The following is a 24,152-nucleotide window of genomic DNA, read 5'->3' on the forward strand; positions in this document are numbered from 1 at the left end:
ATGAATAGTACTATCAGAACCTGCTGCCATGGTTGCCGGATATATATAGTGGCAACCCTAGCCGCGCAGCGATTGTCACGATGCAATGGATCATTCAAGATACTATTATCGTCATCATACTAGAAAGACACCAATCCGCAGCATGAGCTATCTGTCATTTATAAAACTTAGTCAAGTTGAGGTCAGAATTGGTGAGGTTTGTCAATGAATACCCTGTCACATGATTGTGGCCTTGCTTTCTGTTCCCTTTTCTCTAACCGCGCCTCCCCCTCCCCCTCTCCCAAACACTCTACTGCCATCCGCGGAACTAATCGGCTACCTGCTTTACTTAATCTGGCTCAGACCTCTTTTCCTGACCATCATCCACGATGGCGGAGAGTAAAGTTCGGAAGATACTGAGGTCGCTGTACCTTGAAGTGGTCGGAGGAGAGCATAGTACACCCTTCGTCTCTGATTCGCCTGGCTCAGAAGGGGACATCATGCCGCTGTTTCTGCAAGAACATAATATATGTGTATCTTCTTGGGATATTGAGTCAAGCTCTGAATATCCGTCATCTGTACAGTTCGCCCCGCGTTCTCGGTCGTTTCTACAAGCCCACCCCACTACCTCTGATCTTCCCTTCCCCAACTACATCCCACTGGCCGACAGAAACGAGGCTCGGGAAAAGGGGTGGTTGGTGACCGACGAAGAGAACTGTTCCGATGAGGCTGCTCTTTTTTTTACCCAATATGCCACTGCCAATCGAGTCTTCCACCGTCCGTACTCATCACTGATGGATTTCTGCGAAGTACGCAAAATGACGTGAGTACCGTATATTCCAGCTGGATTACTGGTTCAGTCATTAAAGCTTGCTAATCTTTAGGCCACCGAATCCTTTCATGAGTTACGCTACACAAATTGGACCGTGTCCATCTACAGGACGCTGCTGGGGCATCCGTCTTTTCCTTGAGCCTCAGATTCGCGATACTCCACCATTTCCCCATATTGCTGCAGTGGCTTACCAGCCAATGAAAGCCAGAGATGGTTCGATTTTGTGTGGTGAGCTCGCTACCATCCTTAATATCATGCGTAGTCGCGTCAAGGAGTTTAAAGTGGAAAGTGAAGAGATGATAGAAGGTCTTTCTGATATGAATGAGCAAGAGCTTGAAGATCTTTCCCAGAAGAGTCCAGCCTTCCCAAATGAACAGAAGTTTCCAGTTCTACTTGTTTCATTTGTGGGGCCACAGCATGCACGACTGCTTTGTGCCTCCATGTATACACATGCTCTGATCATTCACGCGTCGAAGCTTTATAGCTTCGAGAGAGAGCAGCATGCTCCGCTCGATCTATTCATGTCTTGGCTGTTCGCACACCCTGTGGTGGTGGCTTAAACGACTGTTTGAGGAAATGTCGCTCCCACGCCTGAAACAAGATGAAGCCCCGATGATAAGCGCAAATAAATTCAAACAACTACTCATTCATTCCAAATAGTTAGTTACTCTAACTCGGAGCAAACGAAAAAAGGACTGTAGATAAGAAGCTAAAGTATTATTCATTATCAGTGTGATCCGTTCCTTGCGGTTCAGTGGGAGGCAAAACTAGGCCCCAGCTGACCCCCCGGATATAAAAATCACATGAATATGTTTCGGTAGGTCTGAAACTATCAATAGTCTGCTTCTTTGCCCAAAAATGAGTTGCGAGAATGCATGGTGAAACTCACAGTTTCTGCGTGCGGCGGTCCAGCTTAGTTACTTAGGCTACTCCACCTGATAGAAACACCGAAGGCGCATAGCTTACTTCTCGTCAGGATCGGACGGTAGTGCCAGTATGCATGTACTGCCAATGCGCTAGCAGGAGACCGAAAGCAATATATCGCGTCTTATTTAAAAAGCAGACGAAGAGGTCTGTCCCGACAATAATGCTTTCGGGATAGAAATCATTTTAAGAGAGACGACTAGAATGGACGCCATCTCGAACTGATGGCGAATCGCGGCTAACTCGATCCTCTGCACTAATTGCTCAGAATATCCTAGCCAAAATGGGCAGTTTTCGGCAGCGCTGCTGGTCGTCTTCAGAATGTTGCAGGACTTGCTTTGCTTTAGGTCGACATCAGAGTGAAAATACCATGAGGAATTTGATGGTATAATAAAGGTATAATAAAATGTCTTATCGTTGTTGAACAATGTTGGGTTTGATTCATACATGTAGGTGACTTTCCGAATCGTTTTAGGGGGTGGTTCACACAGATTAATCGATCCGTTTAAAGATACGACTTCTCACAGCTTCCCCCATAAAAAGATGCCCCGTACATATCACAAGTGAGAGATGCTAGGGGTAAATTCATATTCAAGAATTACCCTCATCTAAGCTATGACCTCTCTTAGGCTCCTCCTTCGCGGGCCTACCTAGTGAAGTATGCTGAACGCAAAATTGGGATAGTCGCTTAGTAGCGCGCAGAAGCTTCAACCAACATCCGAGATTCTGATCGACCTGAGTCGGAGATAGTCTGGGTATTTGCCGCTGTCAGAATCCACGATATTAGATGGTGATAACGACAACCAGGCAACTAGCACGAAATAAATAGCTATCTGTAGCTAGTTTTCCTTTACCCTAAGGCAGCCGCATGAATACGTGGGTGCACCCTGCCTGGCATCAAGGATTCCCAGCGCCGTAGTCCAAACGAGTGACGTCTTGATGGCTCCCAAAGCCACCAAACAGGCAGATATATACAAGCCGAGTTTTTTTTTTTTTTTTTTTTTTTGCAGACCCTGGGCTGGATGCCTCCAAGTAAAGTGACTCGCAACACGTAGTCTCCATGATGTCAAGAAATTCTTACAGAACAAATAGTGGTGACGCTCTATACCATAATGCTATACATGCGGTAGAGATAGCTAGCTATCGCATGCCTGTACGTGTACGATTCTTCTCGGCTCACTCAATGGGAGCCATACATCGAGTGGAAACTAGTGGCTGGTTGTACGTATAGATATCTGATGTTGAAGCAGTAATCCGCACCCAAGCAAAATTCCCAAAGCTCGCTTGCCCTCCCCCAAGAAGAAAGAAAAAAACTTTGCCAAGACATCTTCTTCTGAACCGGTTCTTAGAGAGTAAGGGCGTAAGGCAATGTGAAGGTTTTATTCTCTCCTTTGGTAACATTCAGGTACAGCGATATCACTTGCTTATATACCATCTCTTTCTCTTACAGTGAAAAGGATCCGAGAAAAGAGGGATTACTGTGAGACATAGGAATAGATTGGGGAAACTTTGTCGTTGGTAGTCAGTTGCGGTGATAGAGGTGCGAGGTGAAGGTGAAGAGAAAACAAACAGAAAGCAAGGCTACGATCAATTGATAAAGGCCTCAAGAACGGAAATTATCGCAATCTTCCTTTAGCGACCCTGGAAAGTGAGCAATGCCAGAATTGAGAGTGGTTGAGCTTGTACTGTTCTTGTAATGTAGTGCTTCACTATAATAGCTAATGAGGGCAAAGAATGAGTTTATGCAAAGGCGAAATGTATTTTCGTATTATAAGCCAGATGTTAACCATTATCCAACAGATATTTAGTGTGTATGAATACGAGCCAAACGCATATATTCTACTGTACTTAAAGGAGCTCGTCTTAGCTTCGCCATAGGCTACTAGACTCCAACACCGCGGTGAGGTGCGAGCTCTTTGCTGGAGACCTGATCGTGGTTCGACACAGGCACCCGGATAATAAACCAACGGGCGAAAGAGACCTGATCGTGGTTCGACACAGGCGCCCGGGTAAAATATCAACGGATTCTTTAAGGAGACCTGATCGTGGTTCGACACAGGCGCCCGGATAGTCAACCAACGGGCGAAAGAGACCTGATCGTGGTTCGACACAGGCGCCCGGGCAAATTATCAACGGGCTTTCTGAAGTGTAAGAGGGGTGCGCCTCAAAAATCCCCACGCGATGGGACAAACATGGGTCTTTGAGAAGCTATAGCAATAGCAAGGCGATAACAATCAGAGCAAACTCCCTTAAATCAGCCTTGTTCAACATGTGCCAGGGGCCGTATCTTTGCATGTAGGCAAATCCAGCATGCTTAATACTACCGGGTCCTCCATTGAGATAGCGTAGCCATCCCGGCCCGTACTGAAAAACAGAGATATAAAGCTCAAGGCCATCTTTAGACAGGAGTACTCGTCTATTAGCCCCTGGCCCAGCGGGGTGTTGCTTCACCCATGCCACCAGCTGTGCTACCTCTTGCATATCAACACCCGGAGCATGTCGTCCCCGCGGCCCAGATTTACACTCGACGAGTGCCAAAATCCGATGACTGGAGACCTCCTCCAATTGGCCATCAGTATAAGCGACGTATTGCCGCTTACGCTGCGGGGTGCCAAAGTCTGCCGTCAACTTCCTTCTGCCAGTCGACCACTGGCGCCTAATAGGCTGATCGAGAAGCGCCGCAATAGCGGTTAAGAAGGAGAGGAAGGCGGCGTTGACACTGGCTTCTTTAGAACCCTTAAAGCGCGAAACCTTCCTCTGTTCGTAATTCACATGTCCTTGCCAAGTAGCCGCAGTCCTGAACAAGTCTTCACCTGCCCATGTTGCATTCGGCTGCGTCCAATAGGCGGGGATGTTCGCGAGATAGTCAACGAACTTTGGACGGTTCAGGATCTGGTCGGCTATTGGCATTAGGTGTGAAATCCCAAGAGGCTGGGGATCAAACCGAATCTTGGGGACAATGGCGGGGAGGATGGTCCTGAAAAGGAGATACTGCTTGTAGCTGACATTCGACGCGGAATGCAGCTTCAGGTTCATTCGTAAGGATTGCTTCTCAACCTTATACTTCCTGGCGAGATGATCCCACTCTATATTGTTGGTAGGCAAGTTATCATTTGCCATTTTGTTAACGTGATCTGGATTTATCGAGAGAAAATAGATTCGAATCAGCCAAACGAGATGCTGGATGCAATTATGGCTCGTAGGAAGAGGTCAAAACCGAGCAGGACAAGATCAACAAAAACTCCCGAAACTACATAGATACATTCACTACTTCTCCTTTCGTGTTATGAAAATTTTTTCTGTTTGTTTGATTCAGTTGCAAGCCCCAAGGCCTTTGCGCTTTTCGTGTTTCATTTTCGTTTCCGTCGCTTCTCTTCCCTTTCCTCTTCCCACCATAACCTGCTTCCATTTTACGGCATCGCCTTGTGAAGTCCTCAGGTTGTTTTGCTTTTCTTCGAGATTGCCCCCCCTTTCCCCGAACGACCCTATTCTGCCATGTCTGGACTGGCAGCAAGTGTGTGGGCTGGCGGCCCGGCCGTCGTTGCTGCTGCTGGAGCGGGTGAAGACCCAAACCGCGGTGGTCGGCGTGGCCGAGATGGCAAGAAGCCCCCCGCTGACCGCGTTGTAAGTGCTGAATATAAGACCACCTTCACTGAACGCTGCTGAGTATCATTAGACCGTCCCGGTGGACTCGGAGGCCTGCAAGCTCGGATGTGGTTTGCATCATCCGGGAGAGCCTTGCCCTCTGGCTATGTTCTGCGCACAGTTCTCTGTCGAGGCGTTCCATGCGAACAGAGTTCAGGTAAGAATAATCATAAAACAAAATCAAGCATCTAAATGAGGCATATGCTGAGACCTTGGAAAAAGCAGGGCAATGCCGTCGCGGGCTTCCATCCTCCCCCCCCTCCCAATGTTGGCCCCGGAGGAACTCGGCCACCTCGTCCTTCCCCTGCTGCCCAGACGCCTACCCAGCGACGCCGCATGAGACGTCTTCGTGCTCGTGCTGCCAGGGGTGGTGCTAATGCGCTAGCCCCTGGAGGCTCAAACCTGCGCCCTGCGCCCGTGGCCGCCGAGGGCGGAAACGCCCCAGCAGGCAACCGGGCTAGGGCCGCTAGGCGAGAGAATAACCACCGCTGGCGGCGCTCGCGTGATAGGCGGCAGGAGTGGAGGACTCGTCCTCGTGGCGAGCGGCAAGCCCCGGCCGAAAACGACCAGCTCGCCATCGAAGATGTCGAGATGCTCGCGATCGAGCCATCCCGCGAACATGAGTCTCTTGAGACTGATGCGCAGGATGACATGGGCCATGCCGAGAGGGCGACCTCCCCAGCCTGCGAGAATCAATCTGAGGGTACCTCCTGCCCCCAGGTTGACGCGCTGGGGAATTTGCTGAACCGTCTTGATACTCAAGACGGTACCCCTCGCCGCTGGGCCAACTCCCCCTCCCCCACCCCACCCTCCTCCCCCCCCACCTCTCCCTAAAATCCCAGCAGAAACTTGGGCCTATATTGCATAGGCCTCAAGCGGATGCGGGGTGCCTGGTCGACTCGATCAGGTCTCCAGCAATAAGCTCACACCTCACCGTGGTGCTGGAGTCTAGTAGCCTATGGGTGAAGCTAAGATGAGCTCTTTCTATGTTTATTACAGTGGAATGAATATGTGTGGATAGATTGTACTTTGGACCATTTGCGACGTATGTGCGAAAGTTACCTAGTGTGCGTATAGCCAATTACATTGATAGAATGCAATCAGTTGGGATAGATACTACTATAGTACACCTCGACTTACGAGGGTGGGATCTACCAATAATTTATAGAAAAGAAAAGAAATGGCTCTGATATATCCTTCTAGCCATGAACACTGGGATAGTAAAATTTCCGGCAGTATAGCCAGCATTTTGCAATGGCTGGCGTGGTGCTGTGCTCTCGGCAAATATACGGAAGTAGGAAAGGGAGAAACAAATAAGAAGACTTCTAATACTCACAAGAAGGCCCAGATGGTAAGCACAAACATATCTCCATCTTGCATTTACCCCATGCAAGAAATCAGCACATACATGACCGTTCGACCCAGGTTACTCTGGGGGGTTTCTTCCCTTCACCTAATGCGTACTTTTGATGAAAGGATTACCTACTGCAATGCAGGGTCAGTAGTTGCATATTCGAAATTATGAATTTCTCTTCTTTGGATAGGAAAGATCCTAAGCTATAGTTCAATTTTCCGGGTTGAAGCGGCTCCTTTATATGGCATGCTTCGTGTGGAGAGGAGAATTGGTACAAGCTTACAGATCGTGTTTACTTAATTTATCTCGGTTCCAGCTTGATATCCCAGAGTAGACAACACATTATTTTCTGTTAAAACTATATATACCGACCTGACTGTATACCTTACCAAGTTTGCACCTCGATGGATTCCCTTGAGTTAGGTGATTCAAGGGTAAATATATTCGTCGTCCCCTCTTGGATTTCAGATTGGTCTCAAGCGTTGTCCATGATCAGTACTCCTGTTCCAGCATGCAATATTCAAATGGATTGAACAACCTGCCATAAGCCTCTCAGGGTCAACTGCCTCATTTGCTTGATCCAATGAATTGAACAAGATTCAGAACAGAGACTGCCATAGCACTGCAGAACAGATGGTATAATTCATTAAACTGGTCTGCGAGGTCGAGGAGCAGATTCGTACCTTTTTCCTTCCCTTTTCTCTTTTCTCTTTCCTCCTCCTTCTCCGTCTCTTCTTTTCGACGCTAAGGACATGCATATCTTGCAAGGCTCGGCCTTCACGCCAGTGAGGATATAGGACCTGCGTCCTGAACGAATGGCCACACTGTGTGTTTATCTGGCTCATCGGTCCCCCGATGAAGGACGGTGTAAAAATGCTTGGCTCATGAATAGTATGACTTGGTGTATCAAGCTGCCTTTAAGGACCACCACTGAACGGATAAAATTCGTCAAGCATTCGAGGGACTTTGTGACATCTTGAGCGTCTTCGAACCAGTGTCTCTCCATCTTACCAACGGCAGTAAGAGTGAATGGTGGTGTAGAACTCTATGAAGGTATAAGGTTGTAAGTTTCAGCTGAATATAGCTTCTAGACCATGTGAAGGAGAACATGGCCTATTGGCGATACCCCGGGTCTGGCCTTCACAAGATCGGAATACTCCCCCGAAGACCAACTTTAGCTCTAAATGGGGCCTCGACTTTTCCGGCTGGATGAGGTAACTAGCATCGTCATCATTTTACAGTATCGATACTAGTCTTCATGGCTAGCAGTCCCTGCCGCCCTTTTTGAATTGGTTGATAGTCGCATGTGAGTCACGGTCGCTTAACTATCAGAAGCGATGGATAGCCCCTGATGGCATTGGAATTGGCGGGTAGGCCGCGTTCCAGAATTCTGCAGGGGGCCTGGGCTACGCTTGGCAGGAAGATATCAAGGGCAATATTGATACGCTCGTCTTGCGAATCAGCTGAAGTTATTATGGGGGATATTCAGACGTCCTATCCACAGTCACTTTGTTAAGACATGCGACTACTTGAAAACTTTCCATGTAAAAGCTATACAACCGCTTCAAGTGGCGCGAAGAAAAAGATAAGCTTGTTAGATAGCCCTCTGCAGGAGGCCGGGGGGTGAATATTCATCTACATCGTTTGACTCCCTCGGTAATGGACCCTAGGATTGTCCTGAGAAGCTGATATTCACTTATCGACTTTTGGGTAGTGAGTGGATTTGAAGAAGGTTAGGTCATTTTTTGTCATTGAATACTCTGTCACATGATTGTAGCCTTGCTTTGTGTTCCTCTTCTCTTTGCCTTCCTCAGTCCACCACACTTCGCGCATCTACCACCCGCAACTTACTACTACAGTAAGTCGTCAAGTTGCTTACTCCTTTGGTTCAGTATCATCTCTATTCTTTCAGATTCCTTTTCTAAGATGACTGAAAACGTTGTTCGTGAGCGAGTCATCTCGCTATACCACATTGTTACTGGAGAAGTCGAGGGCCCTAAGAGTGTGTCTTTTGTCTCAAATGAGCCTGGTTCAGAGGGAGATGTTTTGCCATCGTTCCTTCATGAACATAAAATCTCTATCTCTTCTTGGGATATCGAAGCGAACCTTACGGGCTCTCCAGTAACACCGGTGCCGTTCATCCAGCAGCCTTATTTATTGCCGCACGACTCCCTTCCTCTAATCGAGCTTCTCTTCCCTGACTATAACCAATCGATTCGGAGAAGCTGGGCAGAAAGATACGGGTTGGTGGTGGCTGATAAGGCTGATTGGTCCGATGAATTGTGCCACTTCTTCGGTGAGTTGGCTCTTGCCACTCGAGTCGGCCGTGGCCTGCACTCGAGCTTACCGGACTTGTACAAAGTGCGGCACATAAGGTGAGTACAATACATGTCAGCTAAATCTTAAGAGACCACCATTCTTGTCCAATCACTGATACATTCAAATCTCCAGTCACCCTCATCCTTTCGCGTTGTCCCACGGATCGTATGGGTCTTTTCCCAATTTCGAAGATGTTTGGAAGATCGATCTTTGCCTTGAGCCGGATAGGCGAATCAAATCAGCACTCCCCCATATTATGTTGACTGCTTCCCAGCCAGCGCAAGCTAGAGAGGGCTCCATTTTGTATGGGGAGCTTGCAGTGATTGTTTCTGTTATGCATGATCGTGCCATACAGCCTGAAGTAGGAAGCGAAGAGGAGATGAAGAAGCTGTCTCGAATGGATCTAGAAGAGCTTGATGAAGTAGTTGGTGAGAAGGCACCAGCCTTTCCAAATGAGCAGAAATTTCCACTCCTCCTTCTTTCCCTTGTGAACCCACGGCATGCAAGGATACTCTGTGCTTACATGTCTGACGATCTGCTGGTGGTTGAGATGTCGAAGATTTACAGCTTTGAGGAAAAGGAGTCAGCTCCCATCGGTCTGTTCCTATCCTGGCTGTTTGCTTCCCCCTCCCCCGTGGTAGAAACCTGATTCTGTTTAAGCGCCCGTCCCTGATTAAGAACCCAGCAGGAACCTGTGCCTGGTCGAACCCGATCAGGTTTCAAGTGGATGCGGCCGCCTGGTCGAACCCGATCAGGTTTCCAGTGGACGCGGCCGCCTGATCGAACCCGATCAGGTCTCCAGCGATGAGCTCACACCTCACCGTGGTGCTGGAGTCTAGTAACCAGGGCGTATTGCCTATGGTGAAGCTAAGATGAGCTCCCTCTACCGATCCGGCTACAGCGATCATTAGCTCTTGCGTTAAGGGTATATTTTCGTCGTACGAAACCATTGAGCCTAAGATCCGCATTATAACTTCTTGTACTATATAGTATTCATGACGGTGTGAAATATTGAATGCCAATATGTATCTTCATCTTTGCGCAATAGAACATGTAGGACTTTTTTTTTTTTTTTTTTTTTTTTTTTTTTTTTTTTTTTCCCATATTAGAACTCTTTACCAGCTCAAAACTTCTAAGTCCCAAAATTACTATGTGGTAGAGTCTGACGTAGCTTAAGCTATTATGGTGTCGAACCCCTGGTGATGTCTATCGGTGTGCAATGTATGTACAAGTTACTGCTAGTATGATCCATTTCGAGGTTTAGAATAGTAGATTTTCTGCGGCTAAGGCCTGTGACACGAGTGGTTGAGGATCATATAATTGTGACGGCTATTTTATATTCAAGAAGTACTGGTTATTCTTCATTTCAACTTGTCAGGATCGGTTGTGGCTCTACTCTAGATTTTGTGTGGTGTCGCCGAATTGGAGTGAAGACAGAGTCACGCCTGGAAAGTGGGAGATCAACGTAACCGTCGACTTTCCCGGTCCTTGGATTGAGGGGTGCGGCTATATTCAACTGAAGTCTAAAGGGTATGGTCTGGTTCGATCATGCAAGTACAATGGGCGACGACTGAAACTAGAGAGACTCGCCAGTAGTGATATAAGCAGCTGTGCTGGTAGCGAAGCGTCAGGAACACTGCACCCGATCGCCATAAACGGCATGAACCATAATGATTGAGGTCTAAGTCTATGATGTCTCGCATAGCGCGGTAGGCGCAGCAGTCAAAGGATGAAAAGAGCAGACTTAGGATGGTTCGGAATCAACGATAGAGCAAAAGAGAAACAGGGGCAAACTCTAACGGTTTAACTATGACGAAGGTGGCAGCGACATCCCGGAGAGAGATAAGCCGGGAAGAACCAAGGGACGGCTGTGGCTGGATCAGGAACCCAAGACTACTCCAGTATCGGCAAGTTGTCTCAGGGGTCCCGCCGGGGTTTTCCCTTGCTCGGAGAACATCCACCACATCAAATTGCGGAGTAACGATGAGGGGGAAAGTGCACGGCCGACGTCAGAGTTTCGCTTGAGTGGATCTGCAAAGGCTAGGCGGCTGACTAGCCCGATAGTCCAGCACATACCCTGAGGGTTCAAGACAATGAATTGGCCATCTGTTGAGAAAGCCTGAAATCTCAATATCTTCCATAGATATGAGTTCTGTAACACTATCGACTCCGCATTGGTAAAGCGCAGGCACAAAACTTGCCAGCTGCTTGGACATTACGACGAAGTTGAGGCGACATGTCTTGAGACACCAGCCTTCTCTGACGGGGGACTATGAGTTGAGCTTTGATGCGCCAAACTTTCTGTAGAACTGAAGAATGGGTGGATCGGCATGTCGTACGATCGGTTAAGGGACCTAAAATTGGGGAGCCGGGGAATTCTGGGGTTAGCCGTCGGGATTATTCCGGTACGACACAGACTCACTGTCCACTTGGATCTCAGCGTGGGTGCGGCTAAAAGGATGGCACAGATGGTGGAGTGAGCAACTGGAGGGACTCGAGAACGCGGAGGAGAGAGGTTCCAAGACATCGTGGCAGGGCAAGTGCATGCCCCGTGCAGTCACGCTTTTCCTCCCCCTACTGTCTTCTCCTCCACATTCCACCTTCCTCCTCCACTCTCCTCCACTCTCCCATCTCCCACTGGCATCGTCCCTCTTCCTCGATTTCTTGGCTTCTCGGTTGATTGTCTTCGACTTCGTTGTAATGACCCCACCGCATCCGCTGCTGCCTTGGTTGTTTACTGCCCCGGTTAATTTCATGAACTCCGATCATAAAAGGCTTCGTATCCTCCGTTTGCAACAATGAGACCAGGCGCAGCTTCCTCCACACAGCCGGCAACATGGTGGCCTTCTCAGCTCTTTCGGGCGTCAGCGCTCTTTCTTTACTGCTCTCCCTCGTTCAACATGCACATGGAGTTTCCTTGAAGGTCTCCACCCAGGGTGGCAACTCATCCAGTCCCATTCTATATGGGTTTATGTTTGAGGTAGGCTGCAGAAACGGCGCCCATTGACAATGCATTCTCTAACGATGGTTTAGGATATCAATCACTCAGGAGACGGAGGAATTTACGGGCAATTGCTGCAGAACCCTGGCCTTCAGGGAACGACACCCAACCTGACTGCTTGGGCGGCCGTCGGTGAAGCTATCATCGCGATTGATGGTGACAGTCCATTGACCTCTGCCATTCCCAGCACTATAAAGCTGGATATTGCGGATGATGCTACCGGTGCGGTGGGTCTCACCAATGAGGGATATTGGGGCATCCCAGTCGACGGCAGCGAATTCCAGAGTTCCTTCTGGATAAAGGGAGATTACTCGGGCGACATCACCGTCAGACTGGTTGGAAATTACACCGGCACGGAGTACGGCTCTGCCACTATCACTCACACGTCCACAGCAGACAACTTCACCCAAGCCTCCGTCAAGTTCCCCACCACCAAGGCCCCAGATGGCAACGTCTTGTACGAGCTCACGGTTGATGGAAGCGTAGCTGCTGGTTCGTCTTTAAACTTCGGGTACCTGACACTTTTTGGCGAGACTTATAAGTCAAGGTTTGCATCTCTATATCCTGAAGAGTGACATAGGGGCTGATTATGTAGGGAAAATGGCCTGAAGCCCCAGCTTGCCAATGTGTTGGCTGATATGAAAGGATCTTTCCTGAGATTTCCCGGCGGCAACAACCTGTAAGTCCCAGCTCGTCTGACAAGGAGTATCGAAGCTCACTGGAGACAGTGAGGGAAACAGCGCAGAAAACCGCTGGAAGTGGAATGAGACAATCGGTGATCTCTGGGATCGTCCCGGCCGTGAAGGTAAGTCTCATTATTAGGATTGAAGCATTGATTCCTGACGATAGATAGGCACTTGGACTTACTATAACACCGATGGACTTGGTACGTACAAATATATGCAAGTATCTAACTACTGTACTAACTCTTGTAGGCCTTCATGAATACTTTTACTGGTGTGAGGATTTGGGACTCGTGCCGGTGCTCGGAGTCTGGGATGGGTTCGCTCTGGAGTCAGGTGGCAACACCCCAATTACGGGCGACGCACTAACCCCTTATATTGATGATGTCTTGAACGAACTCGAGGTATGTCGAGCTTGATGTATGAGCGGTGGCCGGAGCTAACCCTACGGTAGTACATCTTGGGTGATACGAGCACGACCTACGGAGCATGGCGCGCTGCCAATGGACAAGAGGAGCCGTGGAACCTTACCATGGTCGAGATTGGCAATGAAGATATGCTGGGAGGCGGATGCGAGTCCTACGCCGAACGTTTCACTGCCTTCTATGATGCGATCCATGCGGCTTATCCGGACCTCATCCTTATTGCTAGCACCAGCGAGGCGGATTGCTTGCCCGAGTCGATGCCCGATGGTAGCTGGGTCGACTACCACGACTACAGCACACCCGATGGACTGGTGGGCCAGTTCAACTATTTCGACAACCTGGACCGCTCTGTGCCATACTTCATCGGCGAGTATTCGCGCTGGGAGATCGACTGGCCCAACATGAAGGGGTCGGTTTCCGAGGCCGTATTCATGATCGGGTTCGAGAGGAACAGCGATGTGGTCAAGATGGCGGCGTATGCGCCATTGCTCCAGCTGGTGAACTCGACTCAGTGGACGGTAAGTCACTGTTGCGCAGCGGTGTCGGATGGTATAGATGAGCTAACGAGTGGTAGCCGGACCTGATCGGATACACGCAGTCACCTGGTGACATTTTCCTCTCGACCAGCTACTACGTGCAGGAAATGTTCTCGCGCAACCGGGGTGATACAATCAAGGAGGTGACCTCTGACAGCGACTTTGGACCGTTGTACTGGGTTGCGTCGAGCGCCGGCGACTCGTACTACGTGAAGCTGGCCAACTACGGCTCGGAGACGCAGGACCTGAGCGTGAGCATCCCAGGAACGAGCACGGGCAAGTTGACGGTGCTGGCGGACAATGACCCCGACGCGTACAACTCCGACACCCAGACGCTGGTCACGCCGAGCGAATCGACGGTGCAGGCGAGCAATGGTACTTTTACCTTCAGTTTGCCGGCATGGGCGGTGGCTGTCCTGGCAGCGAACTAGCGTTGACTGGTGCTTGCATGGGCGACAAGTCGAAAATTATCTGCAGGTGTGGTGTCATGTATTGCAGTATCTCTGATCAACAATAGGAAAATCTTAGTGATGAAGCGACGATAGATCCATGTTATATACCTGCCTGTATATAGGGCATTGTTCAATGAGAGGCAACGCCACCACACGTGGCGATACACATATTACCTTAGTACTACTTACTATAAGTGCTAGCCAGGAAGGAGTAGCAGAGGACGACTGTGTGTCTCTATGTGGGACTGACTGCTATGTAGCGGTCGGTCGGGGAGGACATTTGAATACCGCCAACGAAGAGTATCACCCAATCCCCGAATGTGTACCTCCGGATCACTTTATACTTTCTTCCTGTCATGGCTTCCAACGACGCAACAAAAGAATCAATGGATACGATGAAAACAAGGCACGGGTAAGCGAAGGAGAAAACAAGCGGATTGGTTGGTTGTGACTGGATGCAAACGGGCGGCCTTCTCCACTTGAACTGGGCAGAAGCGAAGACCGTGCGCCGAGACGGGTTCGGGCGCCTTCCGTCTGCAGCTCCCCTCACTTTTCCAAGTTCTCTTTTACAACTGCTATTTCCCTCCACTTCTCATTCTACAATACTGTGATTATGATTTGACAAGTACTGACTGCCATCTCATACAAGGATAGTACTAGTACTATCTTCTTTTATCTCAAGTCCACCAAACATTGTCTGGTGGCCACCATCCCGAGTGTCATCATGGAAAGACACTACTGCATTCTACTTACATTATAGAAATCTCCCCACCCGGCCTGCCATTCGCTGCGGCGGCCCACTCCGCGATAAGGAAATCTGAAGTTTTTTTGCTTTAGTTGCTTTTTAGTTTCGCCCTCGCGGTCTGGCCTCGTCGGCCTGCTTTAAATCTCCTCTCATCCCAGCGTCCCGTTTCTGCTTTCTTTTCTCTTTTTTTCTTCTTTGCGCCCCTTGGTCCTGGCAGTGAACGACTTCGGAGCTTTGCGTTCACATTTGCTGGCGAAAAGCTCCATTGGATACCCTCTTTCGCATTCCCTGTTTCTGTTTGAGTTCCCGTGCGCTCGTCGCATTCTGCAGCTTCCCCGCCATGTCTGCCGATAATGAAAAGTCCGCGGCTGTCGCCGACATGCAGCCTCAACCCCAATATTCCACGGAGAAGACAGAGCAGGTGCATACTGTGACCGAGTCCTCGGAGCAGACCGGTCAATCGCAAGATCAGGAAGCCCAGCAGGAGCAGCAGCCAACCCAAAGTCGCGCGGCCAGGCTGTTTGCCTACATGAAGACCCGCGATTTCTGGTTGGTTTTGCTTCTAGGGTGAGTGCATATCTTGTCAAAAACCACTTCAAAGAGCGGCCAAATACTAATCAAGAACAGTCAAATCATCGCGCTGGCCGATATCAGCTCCTCCACCTTTTCGTCCCTCCTCTCCAACGCTGGCAACAGTATCCCCGCCTTCCAGACCCTCTGGAACTACATCCTGCTCAACCTCGTCTACACCAGCATTACCATCTACAAGTACGGCTTCAAGAAATGGTTTCGAATGCTTTACCGTGACTGCTGGCGGTACTTTATTCTTTCATTCCTGGACGTCGAAGGCAACTACTTCATGGTGCTCGCCTACCGCTATACCTCGCTGCTCAGTGCCGAGCTTTTCAGCTTCTGGACCATCATCTGTGTCGCCATCATCTCCTTCGTCTTCCTGCGCGTCCGCTACCACATCACCCAATACCTTGGTATCTTCCTCGCCTGCGGTGGTCTGGGCATGCTCATCGCATCCGATTACCTGCGCGGTGCCAACTACCCCGCCGAAGATCAAGTGAAGGGTGACCTGTTTGCCCTTCTGGCCTGCACCATCTACGCCTTTAGCAACCTGTTTGAAGAGTTTATGGTTTCCAAGCGGCCCATGTACGAGGTCATTGGTCAGATGGGCTTCTGGGGTATGTTCATTAACGGCGTTCAGTGCGCCATCTTCGACCGGGGCTCCTTCCACGGCGCCACCTGGAACAACAAGGTGGGCGGGTACATTGCGGGTTACACTATCGTGCTGTTCATCTTTTACACGCTGGCGCCCATCATGCTGCGTGTGTCATCAGCCATGTTCTTCAACATCTCCTTGCTGACGATGAACTTCTGGGGTTTGATCATCGGTATCCAGGTGTTCCATTACTCCGTCCAATTCCTGTATCCCATTGCCTTCGTGCTAATTGTCATTGGCCTGTTTGTGTACTTCATCATGGAGGGCGAGATGGGTGAGGCGAAGAAGCCGTGGCTAGGAAAGGACCAGGAGGGCGGAGTGGATGGAATTGGAACGGGCCGTCGCGCCCAGCAGACGGGACATGCGATTGTCTAGATCTGGGTGGTATGAGAATACTGTGCACGGGAACAAAAGTTTATCTGGTTTTTATTTACTTCAACTTAATATATAGTACTAGTACTAGAGTCTGCTGTGCAAGACGGAATGTAATGGAATATGAGTGATCTTATTGATGTTTCTTCTACTTTCCAAGTCACATAGTTTTTGCTGAATGGAATTTTCACTAGATTATCCCCTTGATATGATTGTAGGTTGTTTGACATTCTTCATGGGTCAAGTGCGGAGTACCTCCGACAATACCATCGAGTAGCGTCTGAGCTGAACAGTCCGCGCGACGTGGTGGAGCCTTCTATCTCCTTAATAAGCCATAAGATGTAGTCATCTTTCATCAAATGGGGCTGTGGTTTAGTGGTATAATATTCCCTTAGCATGGGAGAGGTCCGGGGTTCGATTCCCCGCAGCTCCATTTTTTGTCTTTTTCTTTTTGTTGCCTTCTTCCTAGCCGTCCATCTTATCTACCCGAGACCAATCTTCTACCGCAGTTTGTCCTGCTCAATTTGTTTCGTTCCATTCTACAAGGCACTACAGTTTAGTCGGGATCCTTACATTGTTATCTACTACACTCCTTATGAATGATTGATTCTTCACCCTTACACCTTCACCACATGGCTTTTTCAACTCTTTAACCTCCTTCTTACTTTCACCCTCAAGGAGCAGTCACAGAGACCGTGGGTAATTTATCTAGGTAGGATATGTGACTTGGATAAGTTGAATCAAGCCCTTATGGGAATAGTATTGGGATTCAATGTAGATAGGCTGTTTCACCTACTATCTAGCTCTTCGACTCGTCTATATAAAGCTGCTTCTTGCTCTTCTTCCTCCTTTCCCTTTTGCTTCCTCTCTCAGAATAATGATCTTATATATCTATATATCTCTCTCTAAAGCGGGAACGGCTACTTACTATAGTTCCTAATAGTAGTGATTATATATATCCTCAAAACATAAAGACATTATCCACACCATATGGCCACGGATAACCTATCAGGAAGATTCTTTACATATTGATAAAAGACCCAATGGCATTGAAATCGCTGTAATAAGATTAAGCAAACACCAAGCCTTCTTCTATCGCAGGCTCGGTCTTCCTTCTACCCACGCTGCCAGCCCAAACAGCGCTTTGACTATGTCTCACCAGCAACGAAATTGTAAATTCCCTCGTCAAATGATGACGATAGCGCCGGCCATGGCACTGATAAGCCCACCTCGAGGCTCGAACCTCCATCCCCTGCGTGTGGCTGCTGATTGCAAGAATACTATATATACCTCAGCAGGCGACCAAAAAGGGAATGGGAAATCTGAATCACCGGAAGATGCGATCGATCTTTCAGTCAAAGATAGAAGAAGATGGCTAGTGCTTCCAATGAAGGGTTGATCTTTCCGTTCATCTTCCTGCTGCCGGAGCTAGTTGTACAGCAGGTCGATGTCGCATCATCAGCGACGGCCCAATGGTGGTGGTGGTGGTGCCAGGTATGATACAATACGCCCGTACATGGAGGCTCGAACCTTCATCCTGCGCATGTGGTCGCTAGAGAAATAATGCATCGGTAGATAATGGAATGAGAATGGTGGGGGTAGTTCAGATAGTGGAAGATGCGATGGATGCGTCGGTTTGAAAATCTTCTGAAAAGATTGTGATAGAGGAGCTCGAGCCCATCTATCTCGAGAAGGCGCTGCAATTTCTCTACAAGTGGGATTACACCAGACTGAGCGATACAAGGAGGCAGCTTAGATAATCACTCTGGCCTTGTCAGGTGGCTTGAGAATTTCGTTTATTGACTAGTCAAGCGTGCCTGTCATATGCTTTCAGGTTGCTCACTAACATAACAACCAGACTGACCATCACTTCAACTCAGGCAATAGCAGTCACACGAGCTCTACATTTTCAAGTCAAACAGATACGACCTTAGATTCTTCTCATTTTCTCTCCACCGTTTCTCGTTTCTGCCGCACACATCTTTCTACCACTGGAATTCAATTAGCGGCAAAGTTGAGCGTAGTCAGGTGCCTGAAAGGCCATTTCCGAACATGCTATAGAATGCATTTTGCCATTGATCCGCCGACTCTATTTGGCAAAGGTCTGCCCACCACTCCTACAGGTGCTGGCCAAGCTCCAGAGATAACTACCCCAGAGAAGTATTAATATCGAAGCCTTCTCCAATATGTCGGTCGACGATAGGGCGGATGAAGTATCCCAGGAGGTTACCCCGCGATGGCCATACTCCTGTCAAGGGCAACGTGACATTGATGAATTTAGGATACCGTGTGTGTCATGTTGAAGACAGGAAGAAATCAACATTTTGATTCTGCTCTTGAATGGATTTATTCTGTTCATATTATGTATGACAAACTGCCTCTATTCGCAGGATGGATAGTGAGTTGCGCCAGATCCGTCTGAAGATCGGAGGTAAGTCTTCTCCTCGAGAAGACGCTGCAATTTCTCTATAGGGGTGATTACCCCAGATTGAGCGACATGAGCACCTCTCCTGCAGTAGAACTTGGTCATCCCAGTCCCATTTCTAGCCTGATTATTCGAAGCCTTCTGTATACAACCTTGTCATCTATGGAAAATAACAGGCTTTCAAAATTCTATGTTCATATATATGAGCAAGAAGAATATTTTCAGATCCACAATCTCAAACAAAAGGCAAAAAAGTACTTTAAAAAGCGCTTCCTGCGTGACTTAGACGCCTTCTTCTTTCTAATTCTGTCTCCTCCCGACTCTGTTAAATCTTTTGCCCTTACTGGACACAAACCCCGCTCTCAGCCCTTTGATATCAGCATTCCAGGTTATCAAGGCCTCCATTTGCGGGGAATCTTCGCTGTCCTGCTAGGTGGATTGGAGTAGGAGGATTTGGTCGTGCAGGCCGAGGTTGAGGATGCCTTCTTTGGCGGTTAGGGCCGAGGGGAGAAAGCCGAGGGCGCCGATGCTGATGGTTTGTTAGTTGTGGTCGGGTGTGGGAGCCAACAAAATTGTTCGGCATCGAGCACGTGGACAAATCCGCTTTGAGTTAGGTTGACGGAAAACATAATCAGTGTCGTGCGGCAAAATTAAGTAGCTGCCCTCCGCCAAACGCTACTGGGGGGGTAGTCTTAGACAAGGTGCTGTTCTTGGCCTTGCTGCCTTTCGAGTCAGCTTCTTTTGAGCTGCTGGCCTCATTCACCGCAGCGCCACTTGGTAGGAACGGAATCGTGAGAGGCTATGGCCGCAAGTGATAGGGGGAAAGTCTCGTTGGGATAAAGGCGTAGAAGCTGGAGCTCAGCGGACTTTCTAGTATCGGAGACCGGCGACTGAGTGTCTGCCAGCAGCCTCATCGAAATGACTGTACCAGGCCTGAGGATCCGCACATACCTCCTCATCAATCCACAAGAACAGCATATATTGTATCTTTCCTTGTCCAGGACGAGGCGAGATGGATTATTCGTTGCAAGATCTTCCTCTTGGCTGAATAGCCTGCCGAAGGCGACTCGTAGAATGTCCTTGTCCCCTGTCATGCCGAACTGCACCTCTGCCTCGTTGTCCAGGTTCAGGTCGTCGTACAAGGTTTCATCCTCACCAGAGTAGACATACAGAGAAAGACAGGCCTTGGAATTGGAGAAGTCCGCCGCCACGGAAACTCGATGCTGTGTGTGCTATGAGAGTTTCTTCGCTCATAAGGTGAATCGATTGGACTGCAACCATAATTACTGTGACGAATGCAAGGCGTCGTGAATCCCCTCGCCCTTCAGACCCCGCAACAGTGGCCCAGAGCAAGCCTTTCTCGCTAACAGACTGTTTTTCTGTTTAACTATAAACAAGGTCTACTGTCCAACGATTAAGACTGATCGCGGGCTTTGAGATATCGTCATTAAAACCGTCCTAAATGATCTGCCAACGCTAAATTATAGGACCTCAATATATCTCAACAAGAAAGATGGTTAATTTGTGCCAGGCCAGCCTGGTTCAAAATGTATATCTTATAAGTATCATCTTGGAATATACATGATAATTGAAGCAGTAAGTTAATCATTTTATCTTTTCTGCACGGGTCATGAAAAATAAGAATAGATAGAGACAATGAACTGATTCTGGTATCAAAGCAAGACATGCAGATCAACGAGCTACCCGAATATTGCCTATAGATTACATTATCCGAGCCCTGACAGATGACAGTAACCGCCGGCTGCAACCATATCTATCGTGGTGCTGGAGTCTAGTAGCCTTGTGGCGAAGCTAAGATGAGCTTTATTTCTCTTCTTTTCTTGTGAGTGTGGAGATGGGAGTGGATTCTGAATGCGTGGGTTGAGGGGCTGAAGCGGTTAGGATATCCTCAAGAGATATCTAGTATGTGTAGCTGAATACTGTGATATCGATGCATTTGTTAGAGATGAATACAGAAGTACGGCTCTCTCGCGTATCGATAGATCAAGTAACACAAAACCCGTGGTACTGCACCATGTGCGATCTCATGCACGGTCTAGCTTTAGAAGAGGAATACCTCAAGGGACATGTCATGTCCGTTCCAATGAGCGGTCAGCTGGTCTGATCACTGTTAAGGTTCTTACATGATTAAAGTTCTTACGCCTCTGCGCCCTCATTGAAAATGTGTACTATGTAAGGACCAAAAAAATAATAATAATAATGACAATGCTATAGATTGAGTCATCGTAAATTCATTGACTTCTTTCGTCTGAGCAGATTTTGGGGTATAACAGTAACCCATTTGGTCGCACAGTGATAATATTTATGATGATCCTGTCTGGACGTGGCAGAATTAGTAGTAAGCTGCTTACCGCACCGGAAAGATAAAAAAGTAAACTCCATGAGGTGATTCCTGCCATGGTTTGCGTGCAATTATGACTAGTTACATAGGCATCTTTGCATCGTAAACACATCACAGCTATATCCCCTCATTGTCTGAATTGGTGACATCATTCATTTAGAGCAGTCTCATAAAGAATTCACTGATGCTTTGAATTGTTGTGAGCCATGAGGCATTTCTGAGGCCTGCTACTCCGCATCCTGCAACTTCTGGAGTCTGCATCGGGGAGGTCGAAACTAGCTGCACGTAGAATATGACATCGGTGTAGATATACCAAGTGACTAGAAATCACTCAATTGTACATTGTAGCTCTCTCTTTGTCCCTCAGGAGTTGTGTAAGAATATGCTATTAAAAAACAGAAGATGGAGACAGAGCCACCCGGTTAGGGTCGGGCCGCCCGGGAGGAGAAACAAAATAAGGGCACAGAATCTCAGTGCCATCATGGGGAAGGGAGAAGAGAGAGAGAAAGTGGCGATGACACACACGACACCAATAATAAACGAAACTAACAAAATAAATCACATCACATCATGAAGAACACCTGCGTAATGATGATAAGCAATTCCACCAATAACACGGGGGCCACTGATAGTGGCTGACCTGAAGCAATTCGGGGAGGAGACGCCAAGCTTGACGATCACCGGAGCTTGAAAGACCAACGGGACAAGATGACAGGCCCGTCGCACCACGCCACTAACTGGCCCTAACACAACTCGGCCTGAATAGTGCGACGAATGTCCCGGTTCTGGGCCTCCACGATAAGATAAGTCATGGGCTTATCGCGTCATCGGCGCCGATCTCGCGATCAGCTGAAACCAATCATTCAATCAATTCGCATCACCCGACTGCGGGCAAGATTCCAGGGCCAGCTGAAAGGGTCGGCTGCCGAGACTGTCAGTGGATGCATGCCGCTACGCTGGACGGGAGGGGAGAGAGTGACGTCTCAATCTTGGGTCACTTACTAGTTGACTAGGCAGCTAGTAGTTAGTTAGCTGCTAGATAGATGGTCGGTTTAAAAGGCCGCTGCTTTCTCTCTTTCTCCCTCGTCATTTTCTCTTCATCTCATACTCACTTTCTTCCATACCAATTGTCTTCTACTCTGATCAATAATTATCCATCATGGCTACCAAAATCAAGCTCATCCCTAACCTCAACTATAAGCGCTCAGGCACCAAGTCCTACGTGCACTTGATCCGGAAGTACCGCTTCCAACCCACCAAGCCTGGTCCCTACACCCTCAGCAGCTCCATTCAACAGACCGGCCGTCCGTACACTGACAAGCCCATCGGGGGTCGGGCTCATGTTCGCCAGCTGGTGCGGAAGAAGAGCACGACCAGCGATGAGGTTGGCGAGGTCCCGGCCGAAGATGTGCAGAACGACTCCATGTACCTGGCGACCGTGGGTATCGGAACCCCGGCGCAGAACCTGAAGTTGGACTTTGACACTGGTTCAGCTGATCTCTGGGTACATTTCCATCATGAAAGACCTATATGAGAATCATCGTACTGACAGATGTAGGTCTGGTCGAACAAACTCCCCTCAACCCTTCTATCCGAGAACAATACCCATGCTATCTTCGACTCGTCCAAATCGAGCACCTTCAAGACCCTGGAAGGTGAATCTTGGCAAATCTCCTACGGAGATGGATCCTCCGCATCAGGGAGTGTCGGCACCGACGACGTCAACATCGGCGGCGTAGTAGTCAAGAACCAAGCCGTCGAGCTGGCGGAGAAGATGTCCACCACATTCGCCCAAGGCGAAGGGGACGGATTGCTCGGTCTAGCATTCAGCAACATCAACACTGTGCAGCCAAAGTCTGTGAAAACGCTCGTCGAGAACATGATTCTGCAGGATGATATTCCCAAGTCCGCTGAGCTGTTTACGGCTAAGTTGGATACCTGGCGGGACACTGATGACGAGTCATTCTACACCTTTGGCTTCATTGATCAGGATTTGGTGAAGACAGCAGGCGAAGAGGTCTACTACACCCCTGTCGATAACAGCCAAGGCTTCTGGCTCTTCAATTCGACTTCTGCAACGGTCAATGGAAAGACCATTAACCGGTCGGGTAACACCGCCATTGCCGATACTGGCACCACGCTGGCGTTGGTGGACGATGACACGTGTGAGGCGATCTATAGCGCAATTGACGGCGCGTATTACGATCAGGAAGTCCAGGGCTGGATCTACCCGACCGATACTGCGCAGGATAATCTACCCACTGTGTCCTTCGCCGTGGGCGAGAAGCAGTTTGTGGTACAGAAGGAGGACTTGGCCTTTTCGGAGGCGAAGACGGGCTATGTATATGGAGGAATCCAGAGTCGTGGTGATATGACCATGGATATCTTGGGAGATACCTTTTTGAAGAGTATTTACGCTGTAAGTGTATCCGTTCGCTGCTGACGTTATTGAAACTCACTAACTGGATTGCAGATCTTCGATGTCGGTAACCTGCGCTTTGGAGCCGTCCAGCGCGAGGAGTTGCGTCAGAGCCTGAAGTCGGAGTAGACGAGTGGCTGGATCTATTACGGTTTAATGATGTTATGTAATTGAAGGTCAAACAACTTCCTATCTTGCTCATCTTCAGCTCAGTGTTTCCCTGGCCATATGTAACACCCAGTACGAAGTTGCATACTTCCCGATGACTATATACCTTGTGATTTCCGTCGTAGCTAAGGTCATTGGAATACGAGCAGCTAGGAGCGCGAATCGGTATACTTTATTTCTACTTATTGAGCCCACGAAACACTGGATACAGTCTAGTAGGAATTGGCTTGGATAAAAAATGACTAGATCACAAATGCGAGATAATGACGAGCATGTAACAATT

General features: G+C 48.7%; 9 protein-coding genes and 1 non-coding gene across 10 annotated transcripts; 8 read left to right on the top strand and 2 right to left on the bottom strand.

Moving 5' to 3' along the window:
• Positions 1 to 300: 300 nt before the first annotated feature.
• On the top strand, positions 301 to 1,371 carry BO88DRAFT_468911 (uncharacterized protein; the record flags this gene model as incomplete). The annotated part of the gene is made up of 2 exons (XM_025711584.1): positions 301 to 802; positions 864 to 1,371. Exons 1-2 carry the CDS (start codon positions 369 to 371, stop codon positions 1,369 to 1,371), a joined length of 942 nt encoding a protein of 313 aa, XP_025560331.1. The 5' UTR covers positions 301 to 368.
• A 2,572-nt stretch (positions 1,372 to 3,943) lies between these two features.
• BO88DRAFT_345683 (uncharacterized protein) lies at positions 3,944 to 4,645 on the bottom strand (the record flags this gene model as incomplete). Its single annotated transcript, XM_025703305.1, has 2 exons — positions 3,944 to 4,283; positions 4,365 to 4,645. The coding sequence occupies 2 exons, from the start codon at positions 4,643 to 4,645 to the stop codon at positions 3,944 to 3,946; spliced, it is 621 nt and encodes a 206-aa protein (XP_025560332.1).
• Positions 4,646 to 5,230: 585 nt separating this feature from the next.
• On the top strand, positions 5,231 to 6,214 carry BO88DRAFT_417381 (uncharacterized protein; the record flags this gene model as incomplete). The annotated part of the gene is made up of 3 exons (XM_025708302.1): positions 5,231 to 5,359; positions 5,412 to 5,537; positions 5,606 to 6,214. 3 exons carry the CDS (start codon positions 5,231 to 5,233, stop codon positions 6,212 to 6,214), a joined length of 864 nt encoding a protein of 287 aa, XP_025560333.1.
• Positions 6,215 to 8,569: 2,355 nt separating this feature from the next.
• Positions 8,570 to 9,702, top strand: BO88DRAFT_445403 (uncharacterized protein; the record flags this gene model as incomplete). Its single annotated transcript, XM_025710209.1, has 2 exons — positions 8,570 to 9,109; positions 9,186 to 9,702. Exons 1-2 carry the CDS (start codon positions 8,661 to 8,663, stop codon positions 9,700 to 9,702), a joined length of 966 nt encoding a protein of 321 aa, XP_025560334.1. The 5' UTR covers positions 8,570 to 8,660.
• Positions 9,703 to 11,889: 2,187 nt separating this feature from the next.
• Positions 11,890 to 14,129, top strand: BO88DRAFT_489722 (Arabinosidase A; the record flags this gene model as incomplete). Its single annotated transcript, XM_025712719.1, has 8 exons — positions 11,890 to 12,033; positions 12,087 to 12,601; positions 12,650 to 12,733; positions 12,783 to 12,859; positions 12,908 to 12,940; positions 12,990 to 13,141; positions 13,192 to 13,680; positions 13,737 to 14,129. The coding sequence occupies 8 exons, from the start codon at positions 11,890 to 11,892 to the stop codon at positions 14,127 to 14,129; spliced, it is 1,887 nt and encodes a 628-aa protein (XP_025560335.1).
• A 902-nt stretch (positions 14,130 to 15,031) lies between these two features.
• BO88DRAFT_369910 (DUF914 domain membrane protein) lies at positions 15,032 to 16,625 on the top strand. Its single transcript, XM_025704159.1, has 2 exons — positions 15,032 to 15,462; positions 15,523 to 16,625. The coding sequence occupies exons 1-2, from the start codon at positions 15,236 to 15,238 to the stop codon at positions 16,496 to 16,498; spliced, it is 1,203 nt and encodes a 400-aa protein (XP_025560336.1). The 5' UTR covers positions 15,032 to 15,235; the 3' UTR covers positions 16,499 to 16,625.
• A 231-nt stretch (positions 16,626 to 16,856) lies between these two features.
• Positions 16,857 to 16,928, top strand: BO88DRAFT_t207. The gene has a single exon. It is a non-coding gene; the product is annotated as a tRNA-Ala (tRNA).
• Positions 16,929 to 19,058: 2,130 nt separating this feature from the next.
• Positions 19,059 to 19,369, top strand: BO88DRAFT_406639 (uncharacterized protein; the record flags this gene model as incomplete). The annotated part of the gene is made up of 1 exon (XM_025707204.1): positions 19,059 to 19,369. Exon 1 carries the CDS (start codon positions 19,083 to 19,085, stop codon positions 19,365 to 19,367), a length of 285 nt encoding a protein of 94 aa, XP_025560337.1. The 5' UTR covers positions 19,059 to 19,082.
• Positions 19,370 to 19,597: 228 nt separating this feature from the next.
• On the bottom strand, positions 19,598 to 19,946 carry BO88DRAFT_112626 (uncharacterized protein). The gene has a single exon (XM_025701278.1). The coding sequence runs from the start codon at positions 19,877 to 19,879 to the stop codon at positions 19,676 to 19,678; it is 204 nt and encodes a 67-aa protein (XP_025560338.1). The 5' UTR covers positions 19,880 to 19,946; the 3' UTR covers positions 19,598 to 19,675.
• A 2,436-nt stretch (positions 19,947 to 22,382) lies between these two features.
• Positions 22,383 to 23,924, top strand: BO88DRAFT_406640 (pepsin-like aspartic protease). The gene is made up of 3 exons (XM_025707205.1): positions 22,383 to 22,786; positions 22,841 to 23,701; positions 23,756 to 23,924. Exons 1-3 carry the CDS (start codon positions 22,442 to 22,444, stop codon positions 23,828 to 23,830), a joined length of 1,281 nt encoding a protein of 426 aa, XP_025560339.1. The 5' UTR covers positions 22,383 to 22,441; the 3' UTR covers positions 23,831 to 23,924.
• Positions 23,925 to 24,152: the final 228 nt, after the last annotated feature.

The sequence above is a fragment of the Aspergillus vadensis genome (assembly GCF_003184925.1).
Source record: "Aspergillus vadensis CBS 113365 unplaced genomic scaffold BO88scaffold_20, whole genome shotgun sequence".
Taxonomy (NCBI): domain Eukaryota; kingdom Fungi; phylum Ascomycota; class Eurotiomycetes; order Eurotiales; family Aspergillaceae; genus Aspergillus; species Aspergillus vadensis.